The following is a 22937-nucleotide window of genomic DNA, read 5'->3' as shown; positions in this document are numbered from 1 at the left end:
TTGGAAGAATCAACATTGTGAAAATGACTCTACTACCCAAAGCAATCTACAGATTCAATGCAATCCCTGTCAAACTACCAATGGCATTCTTTACAGAACTAGAACAAAAAATTTCACAATTTGCATGGAAACACAAAAGACCCCGAATAGCCAGAGCAATCTTGAGAAAGAAAAACGGAGCTGGAGGAATCAGGCTCTCAGAATCCAGACTACACTACAAAGCTACAGTAATCAAGACAGTATGGTACTGGCACAAAAACAGAAATACAGATCACTGGAACAGGATAGAAAGCCCAGAGACACACCCACGCACATATGGTCACCTTATCTTTGATAAAGGAGGCAAGAATATACAATGGAGAAAACACAGCCTCTTCAATAAGTGGTGCTGGGAAAACTGGACAGCTACGTGTAAAAGAATGATATTAGAACACTCCCTAACAAACACCATACACAAAAATAAACTCAAAATGGATTAAAGACCTAAATGTAAGGCCAGACACTATAAAACCCTTAGAGGAAAACATAGGCAGAACACTCCATGACATAAATCACAGCAAGATCCTTTTTGACCCACCTCCTAGAGAAATGGAAATAAAAACAAAATAAACAAATGGGACCCAATGAAATTTAAAAGCTTTTGCACAGCAAAGGAAACCATAAACAAGATGAAAAGACAGCCCTCAGAATGGGAGAAAATATTTGCAAACGAAGCAACTGACAAAGGATTAATCTCCAAAATATACAAGCAGCTCAATATCAAAAAATCAAACAACCAAAACCAAAAATGGGCAGAAGAACTAAATAGACATTTCTCCAAAGAAGATATACAAATTGCCAACAAACACATGAAAGGATGCTCAACATCACTAATCATTAGAGAAATGCAAATCAAAACTACAATGAAGTATCACCTCACACAAGTCAGAATGGCCATCATCAAAAAATCTACAAACAGTAAATGCTTGAGAGGCTGTGGAGAAAAGGGAACCCTCTTGCACTGTTGGTGGGAATGTAAATTGATACAACCAGTATGGAGAACAGTATGGAGGGTCCTCAAAAAGCTAAAAATAGAACTACCATACAACCAAGCAATCCCACTACTGGGCATATACCCTGAGAAAACCATAATTCAAAAGGAGTCATGTACCACAATGTTCATTGCAGCTCTTCTTACAATAGCCAGGACATGGAAGCAACCTAAGTGTCCATTGATAGATGAATGGATAAAGAAGATGTGGCACATATATACAGTGGAATACTGCTCAGCCATAAAAAGAAACAAAATTGAGTTATTTGTAGTAAGGTGGATGGACCTAGAGACTGTCATACAGAGTGAAGTAAGTCAGAAAGAGAAAAACAAATACCTTATGCTAACACATATATATGGAATCTAAAAAAAATAAATGGTTCTGAAGAACCTAGGGGCAGGACAGGAATAAAGACACAGACATAGAGAATGGACTTGAGGACACGGGGAGGGGGAAGGGTAAGCTGAAACGAAGTGAGAGAGTAGCATGAACATATATACACTACCAAAGGTAAAACAGATTGCTAGTGGGAAGCAGCTGCATAGCACAGGAAGATCACCTCAGTGTTTTGTGTCCACCTAGAGGGGTGGGATATGGAGGGTGGGAGGGAGATGCAAGAGGGAGGAGATATGGGGATATATGTATATGTACAGCTGATTCACTTTGTTATACAGCAGAAACTAACACACCATTGTAAAGCAATTATACTCCAATAAATATGTTAAAAACAATGCTATGTATCTTGAGCAATTCTATATCAGACGAAAGTTTTGCCAAGAACTTTTCATTTGAATTTTAAGAACATAAGAAGGCCATAAAAGCTGAGTAAATATATATGCAGGTTTATTCCAAGTTCCCAGTCACCTTGAAAACTATGCGTGTTCTTTGATCATTCTTTGTGTAGCCAATCAATTATCTTCCCAACAACTCACTATGACAAAATTCATGACTTACACCATCTACCTATACAGTAAAGATGTTCCTGTGTTACCTTTGTCATTGACACATTGCTTACAAAAACCCAGGATTAATCACAACTCAAGACCACAGCTGTTCGAAGATAACATACTCAGAAAGCTAAATTCTATCCTCCACACAGTAGCAAGAATCTTTTCAAAACTTTCAGCTCATGTCATTTGCATGCACTAATTTTTCCAATGGCTTCCTACCTCAGAATAAACTCCTCCCAATGGCCTATAAGTTTTTCCCTCTGGCCTCATTTCCTGCAGTCTCTGGCTTGTCCATTCTGCTCCTGTCACACTGACCTCCTTCCAAATTCTTCACTCAACAACGATGCTACCAATTTAGACTCTGTGCATTTGCTGGGCCCTCTGCTTCCTGTGCTCCTTCTTCACATGACAGAGTGGCTCACCCCCATACCTCATTCTGGTCTTTGCTCAAATGTCCCTTCACTGAGAGAGGACAGCCCTAAAAAATACTACCCCTTCCTCAAACCATCACTCTATGTCCTTACCTTGACTTTCTTTTCTGCTAGCACTTAGCCCAGATGCCCCATTACATGTTTATCTTTCACTTGTAAGGCACATCTCCTCCTCGAATATAAACTCCCATATAGGGAAGGACTTCGTTATGTTCACCCCAGGAACAGTGTGGCATAAAGCAGATACCTAACAAATATTTCAGAAGAAATCTATTGAAACAAACAGCTATATGCTTTCACAATTCATTCAGAAATTGTATTTAGACTGCAACTCATAACATGTGATTTTTCTTGTTCTTTCATCAAGACCATTCTATCCTGCCTATGTGATGATAAAATTGCATTTTACTTTAGTCCTAACATTTTTTAGGTCTATATGACCTGGCCAAGCACTATGACTTCCGCTGATTCATATATAAAAGTATAAAATGCCTACTTCTACATACATTTTACTTTATACTATATAATACTTTATTCTTAATATATTATTTATATTCATAATGTATAAATTATATTAATTTCACAAATCCACATGAATTGTTCCATCATTAGAACACCATGTGTCACAATGCATTAAGACAGCTTAAATTAAAAATAACAGAGAAAAATAAACACACAAAAATAACACTATGCTCTATAATACTGAATTAACTCTCAAGGGCACTATCTCATTGTAGCTAGCAATTATAATCTTTAACTTTATCCACTTCACTGCATATGACATATCTTTTATATAAATTCACCTGATTTGTTGGTGGACTGGACAAAGCCCAATTAAGTGTGACATATTATAAAATAGTTAGAAGGAAGTTATCGCTTTATGTTATCGACCTGAAAGGTATGAAGGCATTGACTGGAGTACTTTACAAATTTATCCATTGCTATGATCTTAAGTGAAAACAATTCAGATTAAGTTGTATTAACTTAGACACAACAAAACATCATTCATTAATTGTACGTCATTTTTTTAGCCCATAGACTTATTCTTAACATAATCACAATTTTTATTCCAGGTCTAGTTGAAATTGATTAATTCAGTGCTATACAAAATGAGATAGAATCTTTTACACATTATCTCAGCCCCCATTTCACTGCAATCTAAGGTTCTAATCAGGGAGCTAAATAAAATACACACTTTTCAATCTTCACCAGCCTTCTGGTCTAACTCATATAAGCTGTGTTTTGCAGCAGAGTGACCTAAATGACCTTCATTTCAAGCATATAACTTTGATTCTATCCCTCTCTCCCTCAGCCACCTAACTGAAGACTCAATTAAGGAGGAGGAACCACCATAACCTCTTTGCTTGGCATCAATATCAATATAACTCACAATACTTTCAAGACCTGGTTTATTTTATCTGAAATTTTCTTAGGAATATAAAGGCTTTTGAGAATATCTGTCCCTTCCTTTAATCTATTATTCTAAATATTTACAAATTTATTGCATCATTTCCTTGAGTTTATTTTAAAAACATTAGCACCCAACTGTCATAATCTACTAATCCTTAGGTTTTGATACCATAATCCTTCTACATCATTCTGAATATTTTACATGGTCTTTGTTTTATTTTGCTTATTAATATCTTATTTTCCACTGTACTTTACTCTCTCTGCCTCTGGGCCTCCGTAATCCAGAAATTTTGTTCTTTTGTGGTAGATGGACCATAGAACAAATCTACCAGTTCTTACACAGAAGGCAACATATTTTTAAGAAAAGTTGCAAAGTTATAAGATACTAAGGCAATACAATGGCATAACATATACAGTAAATAAGAATAAAAGTACAGTTATATGTGCTGATATGAAAAGATATTCAGGATACAGTGTTAAGTGAAAAAAGCAAGTTGTAAAACAAAAATGTATCATGTTTCCATCTGTATATAAAAATAAGGTCTGTATATATATAATATATGAATGCATTTATATATGTGTGTATATAGAGAACATTTTCTGGAATCATGCACTCAAAAAAACTTATCCACAGTTATCTATCTCTCAGGAAAAAGAACAAAGGCCAGGCAAGGAAGCCTTTAGCTTTCATCTTATTCTCATCTGTTCTGTATTGTATAAACTTTTCAACCAATCTTTTCTAAGAAAAAAAATTTTTTCAAAAACCTTAAAATGTCTATTACCTTTGATCCAGAAAGTAAAATTCTTGGAACCTAGCCTAAGAAAATAATTATTAATTTCAAATTATCATAGGTAATAAGATACTAGAGTACTACTAGTAGTAGTGAAAATAGGAAAAATAGGGAAATGTTTAAATTATGAAAAAAACACAGAATGGAATAATACACAGACATTAAACATATTCATGAAGATTACATACTAACATAAAAATACTTATGGTATAAGGTTAAGAATAAAAAGCAAAATATAACATTTTATGGAAATATGAAAACATAACTTTGTAAACTCTAACTTTAGAAATAAAAAGACTGACCATATGTTAAAGGTGATTTTTGTGTGTGATAAATCTATAGATAATTTTAAGACCGCTTTTCTCTATTTGTTAAATGTAATTTCATAAGCTGTTAATGAAAAATAAACACTGATAAAGAGGTTTGGTACATACATTAGAGCATAAGAGAGATAAATAGTAATAAACGTTGCCATCTAGTGTTGAACACACCTCAATGAAAAGATAATAACAAAATGTTTTAAAATTATAGATGTCATTAACTCAAGAACACAGGTTCCCCATAATAGTTGAGAAAAATAATAAACCTATACACTCTTCATTTCACAAACCCAGAGGGGGGAAGAAAACCCCACTCTCTTCCAAGTGATACGATCCTAGTCGAATACTTCTGTTATTCTATCTATCCCCTAGTTTCAGCCTATATCACGTGCATCTTATTTTACAAAAAGTTTTCTACTTCCATAAATCCAGGTAAACAATCTAGTTTTCTGAAGTGGAAATAAAAGAAATACTAGTAATAATGTCAATGTTGCTACTGAACTTTAGCATCTCTACCTTTTTGGTCAGCAGTTTGCCAAATTGTACAAATTTTCTAGATTATACATTACATGTACCAGAATTGAATGATAAAATCCAAGATCAAAAATTTGAATTATTTTATAAAAGGGCTTCAAATGTATGTTAATAAGAATCTTTACTCACATATGGCAAAATCATTTTGAAAATGTTGGGGGTCTTAATGTTATAATTCTAGGGCAGAGGTTGGCAAACTTCTTCTGTAAAGGGCCAAACAGTGAATCCTTAGGGCTTCGTGGGCCATAGGGTCTCTGTTGCAACTACTTAACTCTGCCCTTGTAGAGCAAAAGCAGCCACTAAGAATATGTAAATAAATAAGCATGACTCTAGTCCAATAAAACTTTATTTTCTGGCACTGAAATATGAATTTAATATAATTTTCACATATCACATATTCTTCTTCTTTTGATTTTTTACAACCATTTAAAAATGAAAGAAAAAAAAATGAAATAAAAACATTCTTCACTCACAGACAATACAAAAAGAAAAGGTGGGCTTCCCTGGTGGCGCAGTGGTTGAGAATCTGCCTGCCAATGCAGGGGACACGGGTTCGAGCCCTGGTCTGGGAAGATCCCACATGCCGCGGAGCGACTAAGCCCGTGAGCCACAATTGCTGAGCCTGCGCGTCTGGAGCCTGTGCTCCGCAACGGGAGAGGCCGCGATAGTGAAATGCCCGCGCATTGCGATGAAGAGTGGCCCCCACTTGCCGCAACTAGAGAAAGCCCTCACACAGAAACGAAGACCCAACACAGCCATAAATAAATAAATAAATAAATAAATAATTTAAAAAAAAAAAAAAAAGAAAAAGAAAAGGTGGTAGGCCAGATTTAGCCTGTGGGTTGAAGTTTGTCAAACTGCTCATTCTAGAGTTTTTGTTTAACTTATTCCAAGGTTATATCCCTTGCTTCTTCCTGCTGTTTGGCATGTTTTATCCTGCTCCATTCCACCTTCAAAATGTTATCTAATCTTTAAAGCCTTCCTCAAATATGTCTTTCATGAAAACTTTCAAGGTGACTTCATCAAATGAGTCTTCTCTTCCTCTGAAGCCCCGTAACATTTGTACCTTCTCTGGCTTTACATGTGACTACTAATCTTGTCCAGTTATTGGCGTGCCAAGCCTTCCTCTTAACATTTTATGGAAGGAACCCTCTCTTACACATTTCTTATTGACCACAGTGCATAGTAGAATGTTAATGATAAAGATTGGATGGAAAGATAACTATTCAACATCCTCAATTCTTAGCTGTAGGCACCAGTGGTTTAATAACAGCTTTTAAGTTTCTAAAATAAATGTTATAGACATTAAAAGCATTCATAAGTTTTAAAACGCAGATGAATTTTAGTACTATTAAAATGTGACAACAAATTTTACCTTGGACTCTAAAAGAATGCCCACCATGTTGGCAGGATAGACAGATGGGAGAGATCAGGGAAAGGCCCGAGATACAAGTTATAGGGCACAGGGTACTATGTGAGAGCCAAACAGCTGCAGGCACAACTGGCCATCCGCAGGACACAACTCAATCCTTTAACTGTCCTCCTAAAGTTGAGAAAAGTATCAGACCTTCCATGTGTCTAAGGTACTGGGGCCTGATCATCCTAGGACACGCTTCAAGACTTTCTATGTCAAATGGAACTGTCCAACACACCCAAGAAACCCCTGGATCAGAAAGTTACTCAGTTTCAGAGAACTTAAAGTGCAGTTTGGAGTTTTCTATGAAATTTTTATATTTTTATTTAACTATAAATTCCTATTGCACCGATAAAATAGGAAACCTTTAGAAACTGGCACCACTCTCCCTGAATTCAAATCCTAGGAATGCTTCTTATTAGCTGTATGATGCTTGACATCTTACTTAACCTCTACAAACCACAGTTTTGTCATCTGTAAAAAGGAGATAATGATAATAGAACCTAACTCATGGGGATATTGGGCTGCTGTGAGGATTAGACAAGTTAATATATGTGTTTAGCCCTGGCACATAGCAAGCACCTATCAATGTTAGCTACATATACATATAAATGCATATTTGGATAAGAACAAATAGCATTGCTAATACTAAGTAACCTCTAAAAAGCTACACATACCCTTGCCTTCAGACATGTATTGTGTTTTATTTGATTCTTGAGATAGAACTGCCATAGGAAGGAATTTACAGAAAATAGGAAACAGGCTACATAAGAATTATCAAGTAATTTTAAAAATGCAATAAAGGAAAACAGCAAGCTGAAAATACATGTATGATCATGTGACACAGAGAGAAATAGGAAAAAATTGAATCCCTCCGGCATTATCACAATAGTATTTCCCAAGCTTTGGCAGAGTGCAATGATCAAGGTCAGCTTCCATGCATAGAGACAATGGCAGGTCAACTCAATGGCCATACTTACCACCTTTATCCACCCTACGGGGACCTGCCTTTTTGTCCTTCACCTTAGGAGCGCTTCCTTCCCAAAGGTTACTCTTACTCTTTTCCTTTTCTTCCTTGGAAACATGTTCCCTGGACGTCTCAGATAAGCCCTCTGCAATCACTCGGGTTCCTTTCTCTGCTTCTTCTTCAAGAACATTCTCCAAGTTTTCCTCTATTGGCAGAGGCTTGGTCTCCACATCTGCTTTTATTATTTCTTGGTCATCAATTTCGATTTCTAGAGAATTCTCAATTGGAAGGTGGGTTTTTCCTGGCTCATCATTTTCACTCAACTCCTGAGAAGATGGACTTCGGACACTTTCATTTGGACTGTTTTCAGCGTGGGCTTCCCTGTCCCCCAGTGCAGATTCATCTTCACTGCAACTAGAATATGGGTGACTTCTGGATGAGGTTGATGAAGCAGTTCTTATATCTACAAAAATTAAAAATGACAACATCATTGCTTTTCCATAAAGGGAAATTTAATAATAATAATTGTGGGAATTATGCTAGTAATCATACTAAAATTTTTAATATAGTTTAGTAGATTTGATACCTTTTCCCCATCTTGTCCACATAATTGTCATGATAAAGAAAGACCTATGAAATCTGTGAGTCTATAGAATCTTCAATACGAAGTCGCATTTAACTGAAAACCAGTTGTATTTGTTTATTTGTTGAAAGCCATTTCACTGGAAAACCTTTGTTAGTATCTATTTTGTTATGGAAGAAATTGAATAATCTTTTACTTGTTCAGCAAGAGCACTTATTTCATTACCGTCTTGGATGTATCCACAGTATTCTCTGTGCATAAAGTTTAAATTTTTATCTACTGTAACACCTGCCATACTGGTACACCCTGGTAGCTCGGTATGGTAAAAATATCTATGCATTTGCATAATACCTAGATACTTAATATTTTGAGCTAATGCTTGTGTGTGTGTGTCTGTGTGCATGTGTGTGTGTGGGAGATCTGGTCTTTTTTTGGGTTCCCCAGAAGCAGACACTGAGATGAGGACTCATGTGCCAGTGATGTATTAAAAATATGCTCCAAGAGAAACTCTTCTGGGTGTGGGTAAAGCAGGGCAGGGAAGCGAAGAAGTCAATCAAGAGAGCTATTTCAAGCAACATCTCAGCCTCAGCCTGATCCTATGGGAACCTCTGGAGTCTAAATTATATTAAAATTTTTCTTCCCTTGAGGAAGGAGCTGGGCTTCCATACTCTGCTCCAGTCAGACATGGCTACAGGCCACCCTGGGGGGAACATGAACTCTTGGCACTCCCTTGCCCTTTGTGCCTGAGGGTGAAGCAAACCCAGTAGCCCAGGACTGTCCTCTGAAGAAGACAGAGGATGCAGAAGCTGGAGATGGGCACACAGAATCGGTAAAAGAGATTTTAGGAGATCTATGCAGTACACTGATGTGATGCTACAGATATGCAGTCTGGAAACTTACCAGAGCCAAAAATGGTTTAGTACTTATTACACACAAAAACTTTAAAAAATCTCCAAGAAAGTAACACACACACGCTGACTCTGTAAGGAAGATGCACTGCCTTGGGCCAGAAAAATACAAACCTCCTTTCATTTTTTTTTAACCAAATAGACCTGTGTTTATAATTTTTTTATAGAATATATTTTTCAAATGAAATAGCCCACACTTACAAGCTGCTTAGCTTTCTTGTGTGCTCTTCTCTGTGTGCTCCTGATTCTTTTTTCCGTTTATGTTTTTTTCTGCTTGTCAGCTACCCAGATGGCTGTAGCAGCTGAGGCAGAGTTTAAGGGAAGAAATACCTGTCTTTACTCTTATCCTCTTCCCTCTAGCCCCAACGGCTCTCCATGACAGGGCTTAGCATTTTAAGTATAGTCACTGAGACATACTGAGTTCCCACAAAGATGTGAGAGATTCTACACAGCAGTAAAAAATAAACTCCGAAAAGCCTTTAAGCAACAGAACCCCTTAAGTACAATTCCATTTGTTCTTATCTTCCAACTACCTTGACAGGCACCAGATGACCACTGTTTCTCAAAGGAATCACGTACTTCAGCCACTCATTCTTTATCTCCATTGTATAAGATCTGGATGTGCTGTCTCTCGGTGGGGAACGTACAGATCAAGGACAGTCGTTCTCTATCTTATTTGTACTAGTTCAGAAACTTCAGGGACTATAATCTCCCCCTCTCGTAAGCATCTCACGTTTGTTTTCTTAAAAAAGAAAAACAACTCCCCTGTGCTAGTGGTTTGTTTGATCAGTGGTTTTCATTAATTGCACAATTAGCTAGGAGACAATGTTATAATTGTTCTGCATGTCCAAAAGTATCCTATCTACCACCTGAATGTTGACACCAGGACTCTCACTTTTGGCTCTGAGACTTGTTCACATAATTTAAAAAATGAGTGCTCCTCTTTCTTTAGCAGCTTCTATTAATTGTATTATTTTATTTCAAAGGCTGAAATATGCTCTGGTTCAATTTTGAGTCAGTCCTTAAGAAAGATCAGGTGAATGAATGGCCGCTGAGTGGCAAGGCTACCTGACCTCCCATATAAACTCATTTCAGTTTTCAAATTTCTCTCTAACCTCCCTGTATAATTTCGTTTCACTCTCATTTCTCACTCTCATTTTCATACAGACACTGGGGCCAGGCTTTGCCTACAAAAAAGCTCAAAATGCTTTAGGGCCATGGAATGGGATTTTCAACACTAATTTTATTTATTCTCTTAGAAATAAAGTTTTTATGTAAAAACTTTTATATAAAGGAACGTTTTATATAAAGGAATTTTCGGGTCGATATGTAAATTGTAAATTGTAATTTTTTTTTCATTAGGAGGGAAAAAGTTGTCTTGGAGGCATGTTAGGAAACAGCTCTGCCTCCTACCAAATCCCATTTATCTCTCCAGTGCTCCCTCCAGGTACTGATGCTAAGAATCTGCCCTTGGTCTTCATGGTAAGAACCTGATCTGCACCCACTGCCTGAGTCCTTGGCCAAAGCCAGTGTGTTTGGTGCCATGGTTCTACACGCTAAGCAGGATCTCTGACTTTTCTCCTTCCACATTCAATCAGTCCCCAGTCCTTCACTGTTTTCTCTTTTCATGTCATCATAACTGTTCATTGATAACTATTCCTTCTTCTCCGTCACTACTATTTTACGCAACATGAGCTTGAGAGAAAATATTATGTTTTTCTGTAAGACAAACTTAGGTGTTCCAATCATGACTAAGCTACTCATCAGCTTTGACTTTGGTTATGCTACTTAACTTCTCTAAGGCTCTGTTTCCTTGGCTGTAAAATGGGAATCAAATCCAATTACTGCTCTCCATAAATCATTGTAGAAATTACATGATAAAAATTAATCTCACCAAATCAAATAATCATTGCTTTATGATTTTCAGTCTTCTTCTCTCTCTGATATCATACATGATAAGTATATTCTAATAAATTTCTTTCTTGTGATTTCACCCTGTAAATCACATTAAGCATAGTAGTCACAGTTACCATTTATTGAGGAAAAAAATAAAACCGAATCATGATTATGCACCTACTCTGTACCAAGCACTGAGGTAAGCAATTTACAAACATCTCATTTAATCCAATGGAGTAGTTAGTTATCTTCTTTTTCTAGGTCTAGAAAGTAAGGCCCACAGAAGTTAAATAATACCCAATGTCCATTAGCTATAAAGGAGCAATTTTTGTAAAATACTTCTTTTGTAATGACCCACTGTATTAAAACCAAGACCACTCTACCTGCCAAAAGGCCTTCAAACAGAGGGCACCCACTGTCATGAACCCACTATTGCTTCTCTTAGCTAAATTTCCACTGTTACACCCCAGGATGACAAATGGAAAATAGTTTTACATATTCTACTATATATGTGTCAGTAATCTCCACTGTTTGCACTGCCTGCCTAGTCAATTTGATATACACCTGACCAAAGGTACCAACCACACACACACACATCCATAGTCAGCACCAGGCCAGCAAATTCAGGATGAACTCTGCTCTCTCTCCTCGTAACTGAGGTCCTGAGTTGTCCTCCATCTTCCTAGAGACTTACAGAGATTCATTCATTCACTAAATGCACATTGAGCACATCCTATGTGTCAGGCAATGTTCTGGTATTGAGGACACAATGGAGAAAAAAGCAGGCCAGGTCCCTGCTTCCATAGAGATTACACACTCTAGACAGACATTGCTTCCTTTGGCATGAGCACAATAAATCAACTACACATATTTATTAAGGTATTTGTTCATTCTCTTAACAGTGACCATGGGTAGCTCTCTCAGAAGCTGTTATACTCTTATTGTAATCCGTAGCTACATAGTTTGTTTTGAACCAATGACAAGTCCTGACCTCAGTTTTCAATCATTCCTTCACCCTCTAGCATGATGCATTGTTTTACTACAGTTTAAATTCATTATTTCCTCCACTAATGTCCTGATTTTAACTACTTTGTTTTTAGCTTACTAGCTTGAAGCCCATATAGACACCTTGATTTAAGTTCACAAACTCAAATATGAAAATTCAGTTAAAAATTTAGATCACTCCAATAACACACCATGTATCCCAACCCAGTGGACCCAATACTACTCTGAGCTCTAACACAAATTATGTCTCTTTCCCATTCCTTGGTCCAAGGTTTCCCAGAAAAATCTGCATAAGTGTCACACCTATTTTCTTCAAATTAGCCTTGACATATGAATTCTTATGTCCTACTATTCCTTATATTAACAGTTGTAGATTATACTCATGAGTTCACCAAAATCTGTTCATATTTATATTAGATACTGTGGTTTGGTCAATATTTTCATGTACAATAATACCTGAGCAGACAAGTGGTTTGTACTCAATAAATACCATCAAATGAGTGTATGCTTAACGACAATAGAAGCAGAAATCATTGAATTCCATCCATGAACAGTAACTAGCTATTTGGTGTAAGGGAGAACATATGTCCTCATACTGGTAATTCATTATCAATTTACCAATGAGACAAATATATACATTACTTTGTAAGGATAAATATCTAAAGTAAATGCAGATATAGCAGGAGGAGAAGAAGAAAGCTTAAAAGTTCCTCCTTATTTACCTTTAACTGGATTTTCTAAATACTTAAAACACTGGAATATAATCAAATCATGTATCACATTTTGCTGCTTAAATCTTTTTACAGTTGTCCATTAATCTAGTCAACCAGCCACGCATTTCACAAGATTTTATTGAGTGCCTCAGTAGTGCCATCACTATGTACAGGGCAGATTCAAAACTGTAGAGAAATACCTCATAGAAAAGTATTTTATGTGAACGAAAAGATGATGCTGCATTTAAGTATTCACCTGAAAGCCATGACTTCCTACTTCAACAATCCAAAAGTGAAGATGAATTGAGGAATTCTTACAATTAAGAAAAATTAAAGTGTGACTAATCATGCAAAAAAATCACAGACATATATTCTAGCCAAAAGCTGCCTACAATCTTCCCCTAACCCTCTCTGGTCTGAGAAGGAGTCAAGTGACACTGAAGTCCACAGAGCGTGGTTTCCTAGCATGTACAGTTTCAACACAGAAGGAGCAGGCTTCCCTCATATGCGTCTCTTCAAGCCCACAGTCAGGCCCAGAAAGGAAGAGTGAGATACTGGAAGTCAGTAAATCAAGTAAACAGAATATTTTTGTGATTCTGAGATTTTCAAAGTCTTTAAGTCCTACCTCTTCAACAGACTGAAAAATAGCACAAGTAAAATACTATCTTTCTTACTAGAAAAAAATTTCGCTTTAATTCTTATGTGCTTTTCTTTGTACTCTGGGAACAGATTCTCTCTCTCTTTCTCTCTCCCCCCACCCCTTTCCCCCCCCCACCCCGTTCTCTTTCTCATAAGGAGCTACTTAGTCTTTACCTCTTACTCATAGGTACTATCATCCAAACTGTCCCTAAAAGTCTATTCTCAGCAACATGACACTTTTCCCCTCAACTTTATAACATTCATCTATGGCAATATATTTTCAACTGGTGAATTAGCTCCTGGGGTTGCCAACACAAGCACAGAGAAAAGGAAGCTGTCATTCTTTTTAAACAATGGGAAGTCTCACACATCATTCCTAAAGCAGGGTCCTCTCTTAGTGGGCACGCAGTCCCTGGCACTCCATCACTTGCAGGCTGTTCAGCACAGTGTATTCATCAAGGCGGGCCGATGCAATTGTTCACTGGTGGTTTAAATGGGGCCGACTTGTCACAAGAGTGACAGCCTGGGCAATTGTTTGCCCTCTGGGAACAGGTGCAGGCAGGTTCAAATGAAACACATCCAAACACTAACAGCGAGATTCTTAATCATGTCAATAAAAAGGATGTGCCAGTGTCTAGGATTCAGTGGTCACAATATGCCTCTTACACTTTTGAAGATGAAGTGCTGTCTGGCTTTTCAATAGAGTGTTCCAAGGAATCTATCGTGTCATTATCATTTTTAATGCACATTTCTTGTTTGCTGGATGAAATATCTAATTCTGATACTCCTCATGCTAAAAAGCATGTTTTTGAATAACACAGGGTCAGGTTATCAAAATAAAGGGATGGAAAATAAAGGAGCCTGGTGGTGGAGGAAAGAAAGAGTAGTAAGCAATGAAATTTTACTTCAGAATAATGGCAAAGTTTTAATGTAAATACCAAGGATGCAAAGGAGCTCTTAAAAAGGATTATTTAATAACATCGTTATTGAAAAAACAAAGTAAAATAGTTAGCCAGTTTAATTTTTGGCTCTTAAGTTTCCCAACATTGTGGACTAGATTTTACATGTTCTGATAGCTTTCATTACATATCTATTTAAAATATTATATGTTCTATATCTACATAATGCAGCTAACTCTATACAATGTTTTTAATAAAATTCCAGTAATAATCATATAGTATAAATGTAACTAGATATCATGGCACTAACAAAAGTATTTTAGTATTCTTGGTGTTAATCAAGTAACTGCTTAATATTCACAAAATATCTTTAGGAAATTACCTCTGTGAGGAATAACAAAGACAACATACAGTCCTAGCTTTTGTAGTATAATTAATTTTTGTGTTATTAAATTGTGTAATTAGTTTGAGGGGCAAAATTTTAACACACATGAAACAATGAGTGAAAAATGAACTACTGAATGATAGAGTTTCATAAAATAAAGAGCTCAGTGAAGGCTGCCGAAGTAGGAGAGTCTCATGGAAGAGAAAGGGGATGAACTGGAAACGAGCAAAAGACCTGGGAGGGGATTGGAGGAGTCCATCCAGGAAGGAGAGGTAAATTTGGGTAAAATTAGAAAATGTCCATTTTAATTTCCTCCGTTTAAAAGTAAAAAAAAACAAAAAACAGAGGCTAAAAAATAGGATAAGATGAAGAGCTCAAGGTAAATGCCTCTAAAATGTACATTCTTAAGGAAACAAAATCCTTTTATTGGGGGACTTGCTTTAATTTCAGATAAGTGGATATTGGCTGATTTGGAGAAATGTTATATTGTTTTTCTCCAAAATCCAGGCTCTGAATTTTGCGTCTTGGCTCCACCAGTTTCTGGCTGTGCGAGTTACTCAATCTCATCATTTCCACGTTTCTTTACTTGTGAAATGGAGATTAAAAGTACCTGCTTTTTTATAAGGTTGTTTGAAGTAAATCAGATAATTCATGTAAAATATTTAGCACAGCACTTAGCACAAAATAGTCTTAATGAACAGTACCTATAGGATACCTTTTTAAACATAAGATTCCAGTTATTTAAATGCAAGTAGTATTCAGTGTTAATGTTGACCTATCACTATCAGTTATTCAGTAATTACAGGTCTAAATGATTAAAGCCTTCCCTCGAAGTAAGATCTAAGTACTGCCTACATCCTTGTCTGCTTAAACAGAAAAAATTACTCTATCTTGGAAAAAAATCCATTTGATCCCAAGAAAGCAAGTTGATTATGCATTACAAAAATAATCCCCAGATTACCATATATTGAAATAATGTATTGACCCTTTGTGAAATCAATACTTCATAATTCACCACAATTATTGAAGAAATTAAAAACTGAGTCTTTCTTTGTTCTGAACCAGTTATATTTATATGCAAACACACTTTCAATCTTTTTCCGGGTCCAAGTCACTTGTATAGTTTCTTTAAAATTTGATTCAGGTGACATCACTTTTCCATAGACTTCTTTAACTTTTTCTATGTCATATAGGAATATAAACTTAAATCCAATATTCACATTCAAAATGAGGGTAAAAAGCTATGTTTTGGCATGCCTAGAAACATAAAATGTAACTTGAGAAATTAAAGAAAAAACCTGATTTAAGACTTTACAAAAAATTCTCAATGCTAGATCATTAATATAGAGTAGTTCTTTCAACTATAATAAAATGGCAGCAAAACTTGTTTTCAAATATATTGAAAGTGAAAATCACTCTAATTTTTCACATTGTGCTTCACTCTTTACTCTGACTGTCAGGAAGTTCAGGATTAAATTTTTAGTTCAAGCATAGTCATGGTCTCATGTGCAGTTCCTAGTAAAATTATCTTCTTTCTTACTCTAATTTCTGTTCTTTATTTTATTGCCTTGCATATGTCTGCATGAAATTTTAGAATAAGTTTGCTTGAATTTGTTCTTGAACAGAATAGAACTACAAACTAAATATTTGTTCTTGTGATTACTTTATTACTTAATTTACTCTTATTTTGTATAATCCCTATGTATTCCTTGAATTCAAAATTTTGAGATTTTATACAGAAAAAAATTTGAGAGGTGAAAAGAATGGGGAAAATTGACAGCAATTCAAAAAGTCATCATAATGTTACCTCATTCTCTAGTCTAAAGCAAAGTACAAAGACATACACATACTTAAATATAAGACAGGGTTATTATTATCACTGATAAATGCCCAGAATGTACCAGGGAGGATATTTTATTTACTAAGACCCACATAGCCTTGGCCAAACCCTTTCATGGGACAAAGCCAGAAATATATTCCTTCTTTGGACATTATTTTGGTAATTTAAGGTGTTTAAAAAGGTCTTAAAAATTTAAGGTATGCCTCAGATAATGAGAGTTTCTTTATCTACCAGAAAAGCTCTGTATTTTCCCTGTGAACATTCAGAGTCATTTTAGGTTTGAAGACTATAAGGGGGAAGCTTTGCCAAGAGCAATAATCCTTCCATAAACTAATATGCCAGCATCTGCGTTCAAGGTAAGTTAAGAAAAAAAAATGAACATAAGGGAGGAATTTTCAACTTTTCCTTTAATTGAATGGGAGCTACTTTTCATTTTCCAAAGCCACAAAAATGGTGTATATGTGTGTGTATATAAGAAGAGATAGTTTGAGATTAAAAAAAGGTAGTAACTTTCTAAGTAAACAGAAGATGTGTCACTACAAGCTTCACCTGACACCCTGCTGAAAAATCCCAGCAAACTAAAGAAAGAGAAAGGATTGAAGAATGACTCCATAATTTGGATATCTATGGAAGAGGGGTTGATCAGCATCCTCCGGTTAGGGAACCAGGTTCTAAACAGTCTCTTAAAGAGGATTATCTCATTAAATATAAGGAAAAGAAAAGTAGTGAGTATACTTGCTAAACAGCCTATGTCAAATGATAAGCTAATCAACTTGCCATGTTTATCCTCTTCCAATTCATTCTCAGAGCATCCATCAACCTCATCTTTCACATTGTCATCAGCATCTGATGCCTTCCACAACAAGGTTTCACTCTCCTTTTCAGGGTCTGAAAGATCTTTTTCATCATCTGAGGGTGACTTTGGCATTCCATTCATTTGATCATCAGCCTGTCCTTCATTAGCTTTCTCATCTTGTTTCTCCTCATCTGCTTCGAAATCTTCTTCATATTCTGAGGAAAGAAAAGCTCCACTATGAGAATGAAAATAGAATCCCTAATACTTAACCCATTTCACTTTAATGAGAACTTTGACTCCATTATCCTCTCCTCTCTGGGCCTTTCTTCACGTCCCTTTCACACAGTTAGTGAACATGGAAAACTAATAGCAAATGATCAAAGATTGCAATCAGTTACATACACAAGAGCAGTAAATAAATGAAGTTCCAGATGACAAGCCTGAAACATAATAAAAGCTCATTTACAAATGGACATCATCATCTACAATAACCAAAATGAACAAGAGAAGAACTTGATAGAAAACAATAAATTAGAAATAAATTAAAAATGAAGAGAACAGGATTATAATAATGAAAGTTAATTTGGAGACCCAGTGAGGCCATATTTTATAGGAAGAATGTTCAAAATATTTGGATATCAGGTTAATGAATAGTGAAGTGGAAAAAATTCAATTAATCAAGTCCAAAGGCCCTGAGAAGTAACACTGTGAATAGCACATTCTTTGAGAGAACCAAATGGACATCAAGAAAAGGCATTATGAAGGATTCTGTACCTGGGCCAGAACTGAAATCATATGCATTATTCATTCCTACAATCAATAAAATAATTACGTTCCAAGTATAAAAATTCTTATAAAATAGAATATTCCTGTCACAGTCATGAATTTGCTTCATTTCTTCAGAAGTGTAACACATCTGTAGCAGAAAAAGGAAACTGTCACATCAGATAAACGCCATCTGTCCCTTGTGGTTATAATTTTTCACCTTTCATATTTAATTGTTCCCCTTTTTCTTCCACCAAAAACTAAAAATCTTGAAGTGACAACATGCCAAGGATAGAGAGCAAAAGGATTTCATGCAGAACCAATTAAGCAAACAAACAATTAGCTCTTAAAATAAAAATTACAGGAAAAATAAAGTTTTCCCTATTTTGTGTGTTTTAGTTATTAGGTAGTCTGGTTTCTTCTCCAGCAGTGGGGGCCTTTTGGGTAATTACTTGAGAGCTGTCCACTCTGCCACAATGAAAGAAACTTCATTTAGAAATGCATGCCCTGTGCATATGAAGAAAGCTCTGTTAATGCAGAGAAGGTATGAGGGCGATGTGAGAAGAAAAGTGAGATCAGAAACTGTAACGAAAAAAGGCAAAAGAAGAGAACTCATCACGAGAAAGTTTTCATGAAAGAGATTTAATATGGAGAAAGAGAAATGCGAATCAGTAGAACAAAATTATAAAATAAGGAAGAAGTTGAAAAAATTAGTTTATATTGCATAATGGAAACAGGACATACTCATAAAAACAAATATTTTGATTCAAATATTTCAGACCAAGTAATGGGATAGCTTCTCACTTGGTCTAGTCAGCTGCCAATCAATAAGCCTTTATTGACACCCTTCTATTTGGAAGAGGCTAAAATTGCAAGATAAAAGACATTACAGTAACACAACCCCTGCCCATCAAGGAATCTCCAATTTTTGTTGAGGAAATAAGACGTAGGTACACAAGAAATACTGTATTCATGTTAGAATAGTTTTTATACATGACCCTCAGTAATGTCAGTTTTAACACTATTGGGCTCAATTGCTGTAGATTTTTATATAGGACTCATGATTAATTATGTGAAATAGTGTCAAATAAGTGGAATAGAGTTAAACAAGGGTGGAAAGTCATTTGGAGATTGTGGAAGCCTTCCTAGGAGTGGTTGAAGTTAGCCACAGAATACACACACACAGAGAAACACATTAGAAACAAGAGATATTTGCTGCTGGTCACAAGATAAGCAGGGGCCAGAGAGTACATGAGTAAATTGCTGCAAGTCCATCAACAGTATTACAGCGTGGTGAAATATGAGGGTTTTGGAGTCAGGCTGTCATGTGTCCAAGTACCAGCTAAAACACAGCTGTGTGACCTGTCAATTTGCTCAACATCTTTAAGCTTCAGTTTTTTCACCTGTGATATGGGTGGTACCTGCCTCACAAAGCTATGGGGACTATTAAAAGCAATAATCCCTAAAATATGCTTAGTATAGTGCCAAGGACAGTAGGCTCCTAATAAACGTTAGAGATTAGTAGTAATCATGATTGATTGGGGGGTGGAGAGAGTTGGTCATAGAATAGGAGAAATCACACACAATATGTGCTTTATTGACAGCAATAAACTTTAATGGAGGCACCTGATTAAAATCAGAATCATACAAGTGTCCACAATTAGGACACAATTGCAGTTATATTATCGAAGCAGACCATAAAATTGAAGGACCATGTGGTGAACCACAAGAACAGTCCCTGAATCCTATTTGGCAGGAGCTTCAGTGTTTTCTCTCAAAACAGGAAATTCAAGGCTGCCCTGGCTTTGTTCTATCATCACATTTAAATATTAGCCTTCTATTAACCAGGAGCACTGCATCAGCATCGCAGCTCAGAGCACACCTCCTTTGTCTCATCTACTCATGTTTTCAATATGAATGAACTAGTGGCATGCTTTCCGGATCCCTTTTCATAATTTCTTCTGTTTCCCCATCTCATCTTTCTTCTTCCAGAGAATGTAATTAGCTTGTTGTTTACCATCCCCACTAATGAGGAAGCAAGTCAATGCGAGGTCACCATCAATCCCTCCGCAGCTCTCCCTGGCTGACCTCCACACCGGCTTCTTGCTGCCCTGACCATCAGCGGCTGTTCTACAGAGAGCTGAAGCCTTGCTCCGCTGTTTCTTCTTCTTTTAAATAGAAATGGGCATTTAAAGTCCATTAAGGAGCCAACACAGAAGAAAGATCTTGGGAAAAGCTGTTTTATAGTCATAAAGTATGCTACTCATAGCACGGGCCATGTTGGTTTAAGAAAAAGAAATACAGAAATTAACATGGCCTAAATAAACATACCTGTATGTTGTGAAAGTTAAAACACATGAAAACACATCCCATTTGTTCATTTCTCTGCTGTTGCTATTGTTATCTACAGATATTTTAAAATTTTCAGTTTAAGATAAGAATAAAGACTAGAAAGGATCATGGAGAGAGGTAAGCTGGGTCAAAGTGTTAGGAGTGAAATCTTTTTTAGATAGTCACACTATTTCAGTAATAAACAGATATAAAGTCCAATGCTGAAACAACTCTGTAATTATTCTCTTGGATTTCTGAAACTGTTGGGCAGCAACTAGAGACGGTGGGGAAGAAGAGACCTGGGAGATGCCCCTTTCCTGATACCAGCCCTTCCACACTCATCCCAGCCAATGGCTAGCGCTCCTCTAATCCAGGCTTTGTCTCCTGGGTGCAAGAGGGACACTCAGGCAGCTCCCCTTTTCTGATTCTTTGGACATATCACTCACAACCAGGTAACATCAAGGATAGCTTGTACAGAAGAGGAGGTTATATGTACAGTGTTTGAAAGTTTGGGCTTTGGAATTAGACAAGCCTGAGTATTAAAGGGTAGCAGAGTATGCCACCCCAAACTAGGCCACTTGGGCATAAGGTTTATTTTGAGCTGAAGGCAATTGAGAAGTAGTAAATAGAAGAGAAGCTCTCTGCCCTCCCCCCATTTCCCTAAAAGCAGGACATACATTTTTGAAGGTGTCTCCCCTCCCCTCTCTCCCAGGAAGGACAAAAGTTAATCATACGAGACAACTCTGATTCTTAGCAGCCCAGAGATGGCACCAGAGGCATCAACATAACAAACTTCACTAGAACTAGCCCTTATCTACCGTTAGTTTCCACATAATATTTGCCTTCCCACAATTTTTTGCCCCTGGAAGCTCAATGTCCTTTTCCTTTGCCTTGTCACTTCTTGAAAAAAATGTATTTTTCTTTTATTAAGATGCCATATAAGCCCAAGTTCTAACCACCCCCTTGAGTTACTCAGCTGAGTGTTCCCATACATATGCATGATGCACCTGCTAATAAACTTCTGCTTGTTTTCCCTTTTTCATCTCTTTTGTCAGTTTCATTTACAAGGATACAGTTAATGAACCTAAGATGGGTAGAGGGAAAACAGTTTTTCCTTTCCTACAGTATGAATCCTAGTTCTGCTACTTTCTCTCTGTATGTCTGAGCCTCATTTTCTTAAAATGGAGAGAGTAATAATATCTACTACATCAAAAGGTGAGGGTATGTATATATATACGGTAAGGATATATATATATATATATATATATATATATATATATATATATATATGAGTGTGTGTATGCGGTTAGAGGGGGGAAAGAAAGGAGGAGAAGGAGGCAGAGGAGAAGGATAAGGAGGAAGAAGATGAAGAGGAAGGAGAGGAGAGTGAGGGGAAGGGAGGGGAAGGGACAGGAGGGGAGGGAAAGGAAGAACAAGAAAACAAGAAATGCAGACAAGCTCCAGGACCCCAGACCTTCATCAAATGTTTTCAGTTATGGAATACTCTATCACTATATAATCACATAGGTTGTTCTTACCTGATGCCAAAGCATCAGTTTCACCAAAGCAAGTACATCAAATAGTGAAAAAAACAGGCAAAATTCTGTTTGGTGAAATGGTCTCTCCCTGCATAAGTGAACAGAGCCTCTGGCTCACGCAGACGCAAACTTTCCTTTCCCGCCTCCTCCTCCAAGCACCTTCAACCCCCTGGAGTTAGGCTACCCTCCTCTAAGACAGGCCACACAGAACTCCTTGCAAAACAGTTGAGAAGGTGGTCAGGGATTCCTCACCTGCAACACAGTTGCCTGAAGATCAAAACTGAGTAACAACATTTAATGGATATTTTTGCAAATTTTTATAATCACATTGTAAAGTCAAACAAAACGACCACGCAACAGCAAAAGAACCCAGTGTTACTCATTACCATATTTAAATATGTTTTCTTGGTCATCTTCCCAGACTTCTTGTCCTGGCTTTTCTTTACATTCCATTTCTTCGACAGCAGTTCTCACTTCGCCGATCCCTGTATGTAGTTCTTGAGCTGAAAAAATGGCTGCAGCTGAGGTTTTGCTCCCCTCCATCTCTCTCTTTCTTGGTATCAGGTACTCTCTATCCTTCCTCGGTTTCCCCTCACCCTTCATCAATCCCTCTCTTCTCTCAATACTCTTTTCCTTCCTAGGTTTTGGTGAAGTTGTTTTTTTGTCAAGGCCCATTGCAATAATGCACCTAGGGAAAACATTAACATAAAGTGTTGATTAACCTTTATATATAGCACAATGGAACTGCAAAGATCTTTAAATCACTTCTCTTATTCCAGTAAGGAATGTTA

The 22937-nt window shown here is 36.7% G+C and overlaps 1 protein-coding gene across 3 annotated transcripts in view; it reads right to left on the bottom strand.

The window, feature by feature from the left end:
- The window catches only part of ERICH3 (glutamate rich 3), a 118360-nt gene that overhangs the window by 17020 nt on the left and 78403 nt on the right, over nt 1-22937 (bottom strand). For all 3 annotated transcript variants that reach the window (XM_082418763.1, XM_082418765.1, XM_082418764.1), the window contains exons 10-12: nt 22533-22834; nt 17494-17727; nt 7862-8311 (exon numbers count right to left, since the gene is read on the bottom strand). In XM_082418763.1, the coding sequence (XP_082274889.1) occupies nt 7862-8311; nt 17494-17727; nt 22533-22834 (986 nt within the window). The remainder of the gene's footprint in view (nt 1-7861; nt 8312-17493; nt 17728-22532; nt 22835-22937) is intronic.

The sequence above is a fragment of the Balaenoptera physalus genome (assembly GCF_965194825.1).
Source record: "Balaenoptera physalus genome assembly, chromosome: 1".
Taxonomy (NCBI): Eukaryota; Metazoa; Chordata; class Mammalia; order Artiodactyla; family Balaenopteridae; genus Balaenoptera; species Balaenoptera physalus.
This window is presented reverse-complemented; position numbering and strand designations above follow the sequence as displayed.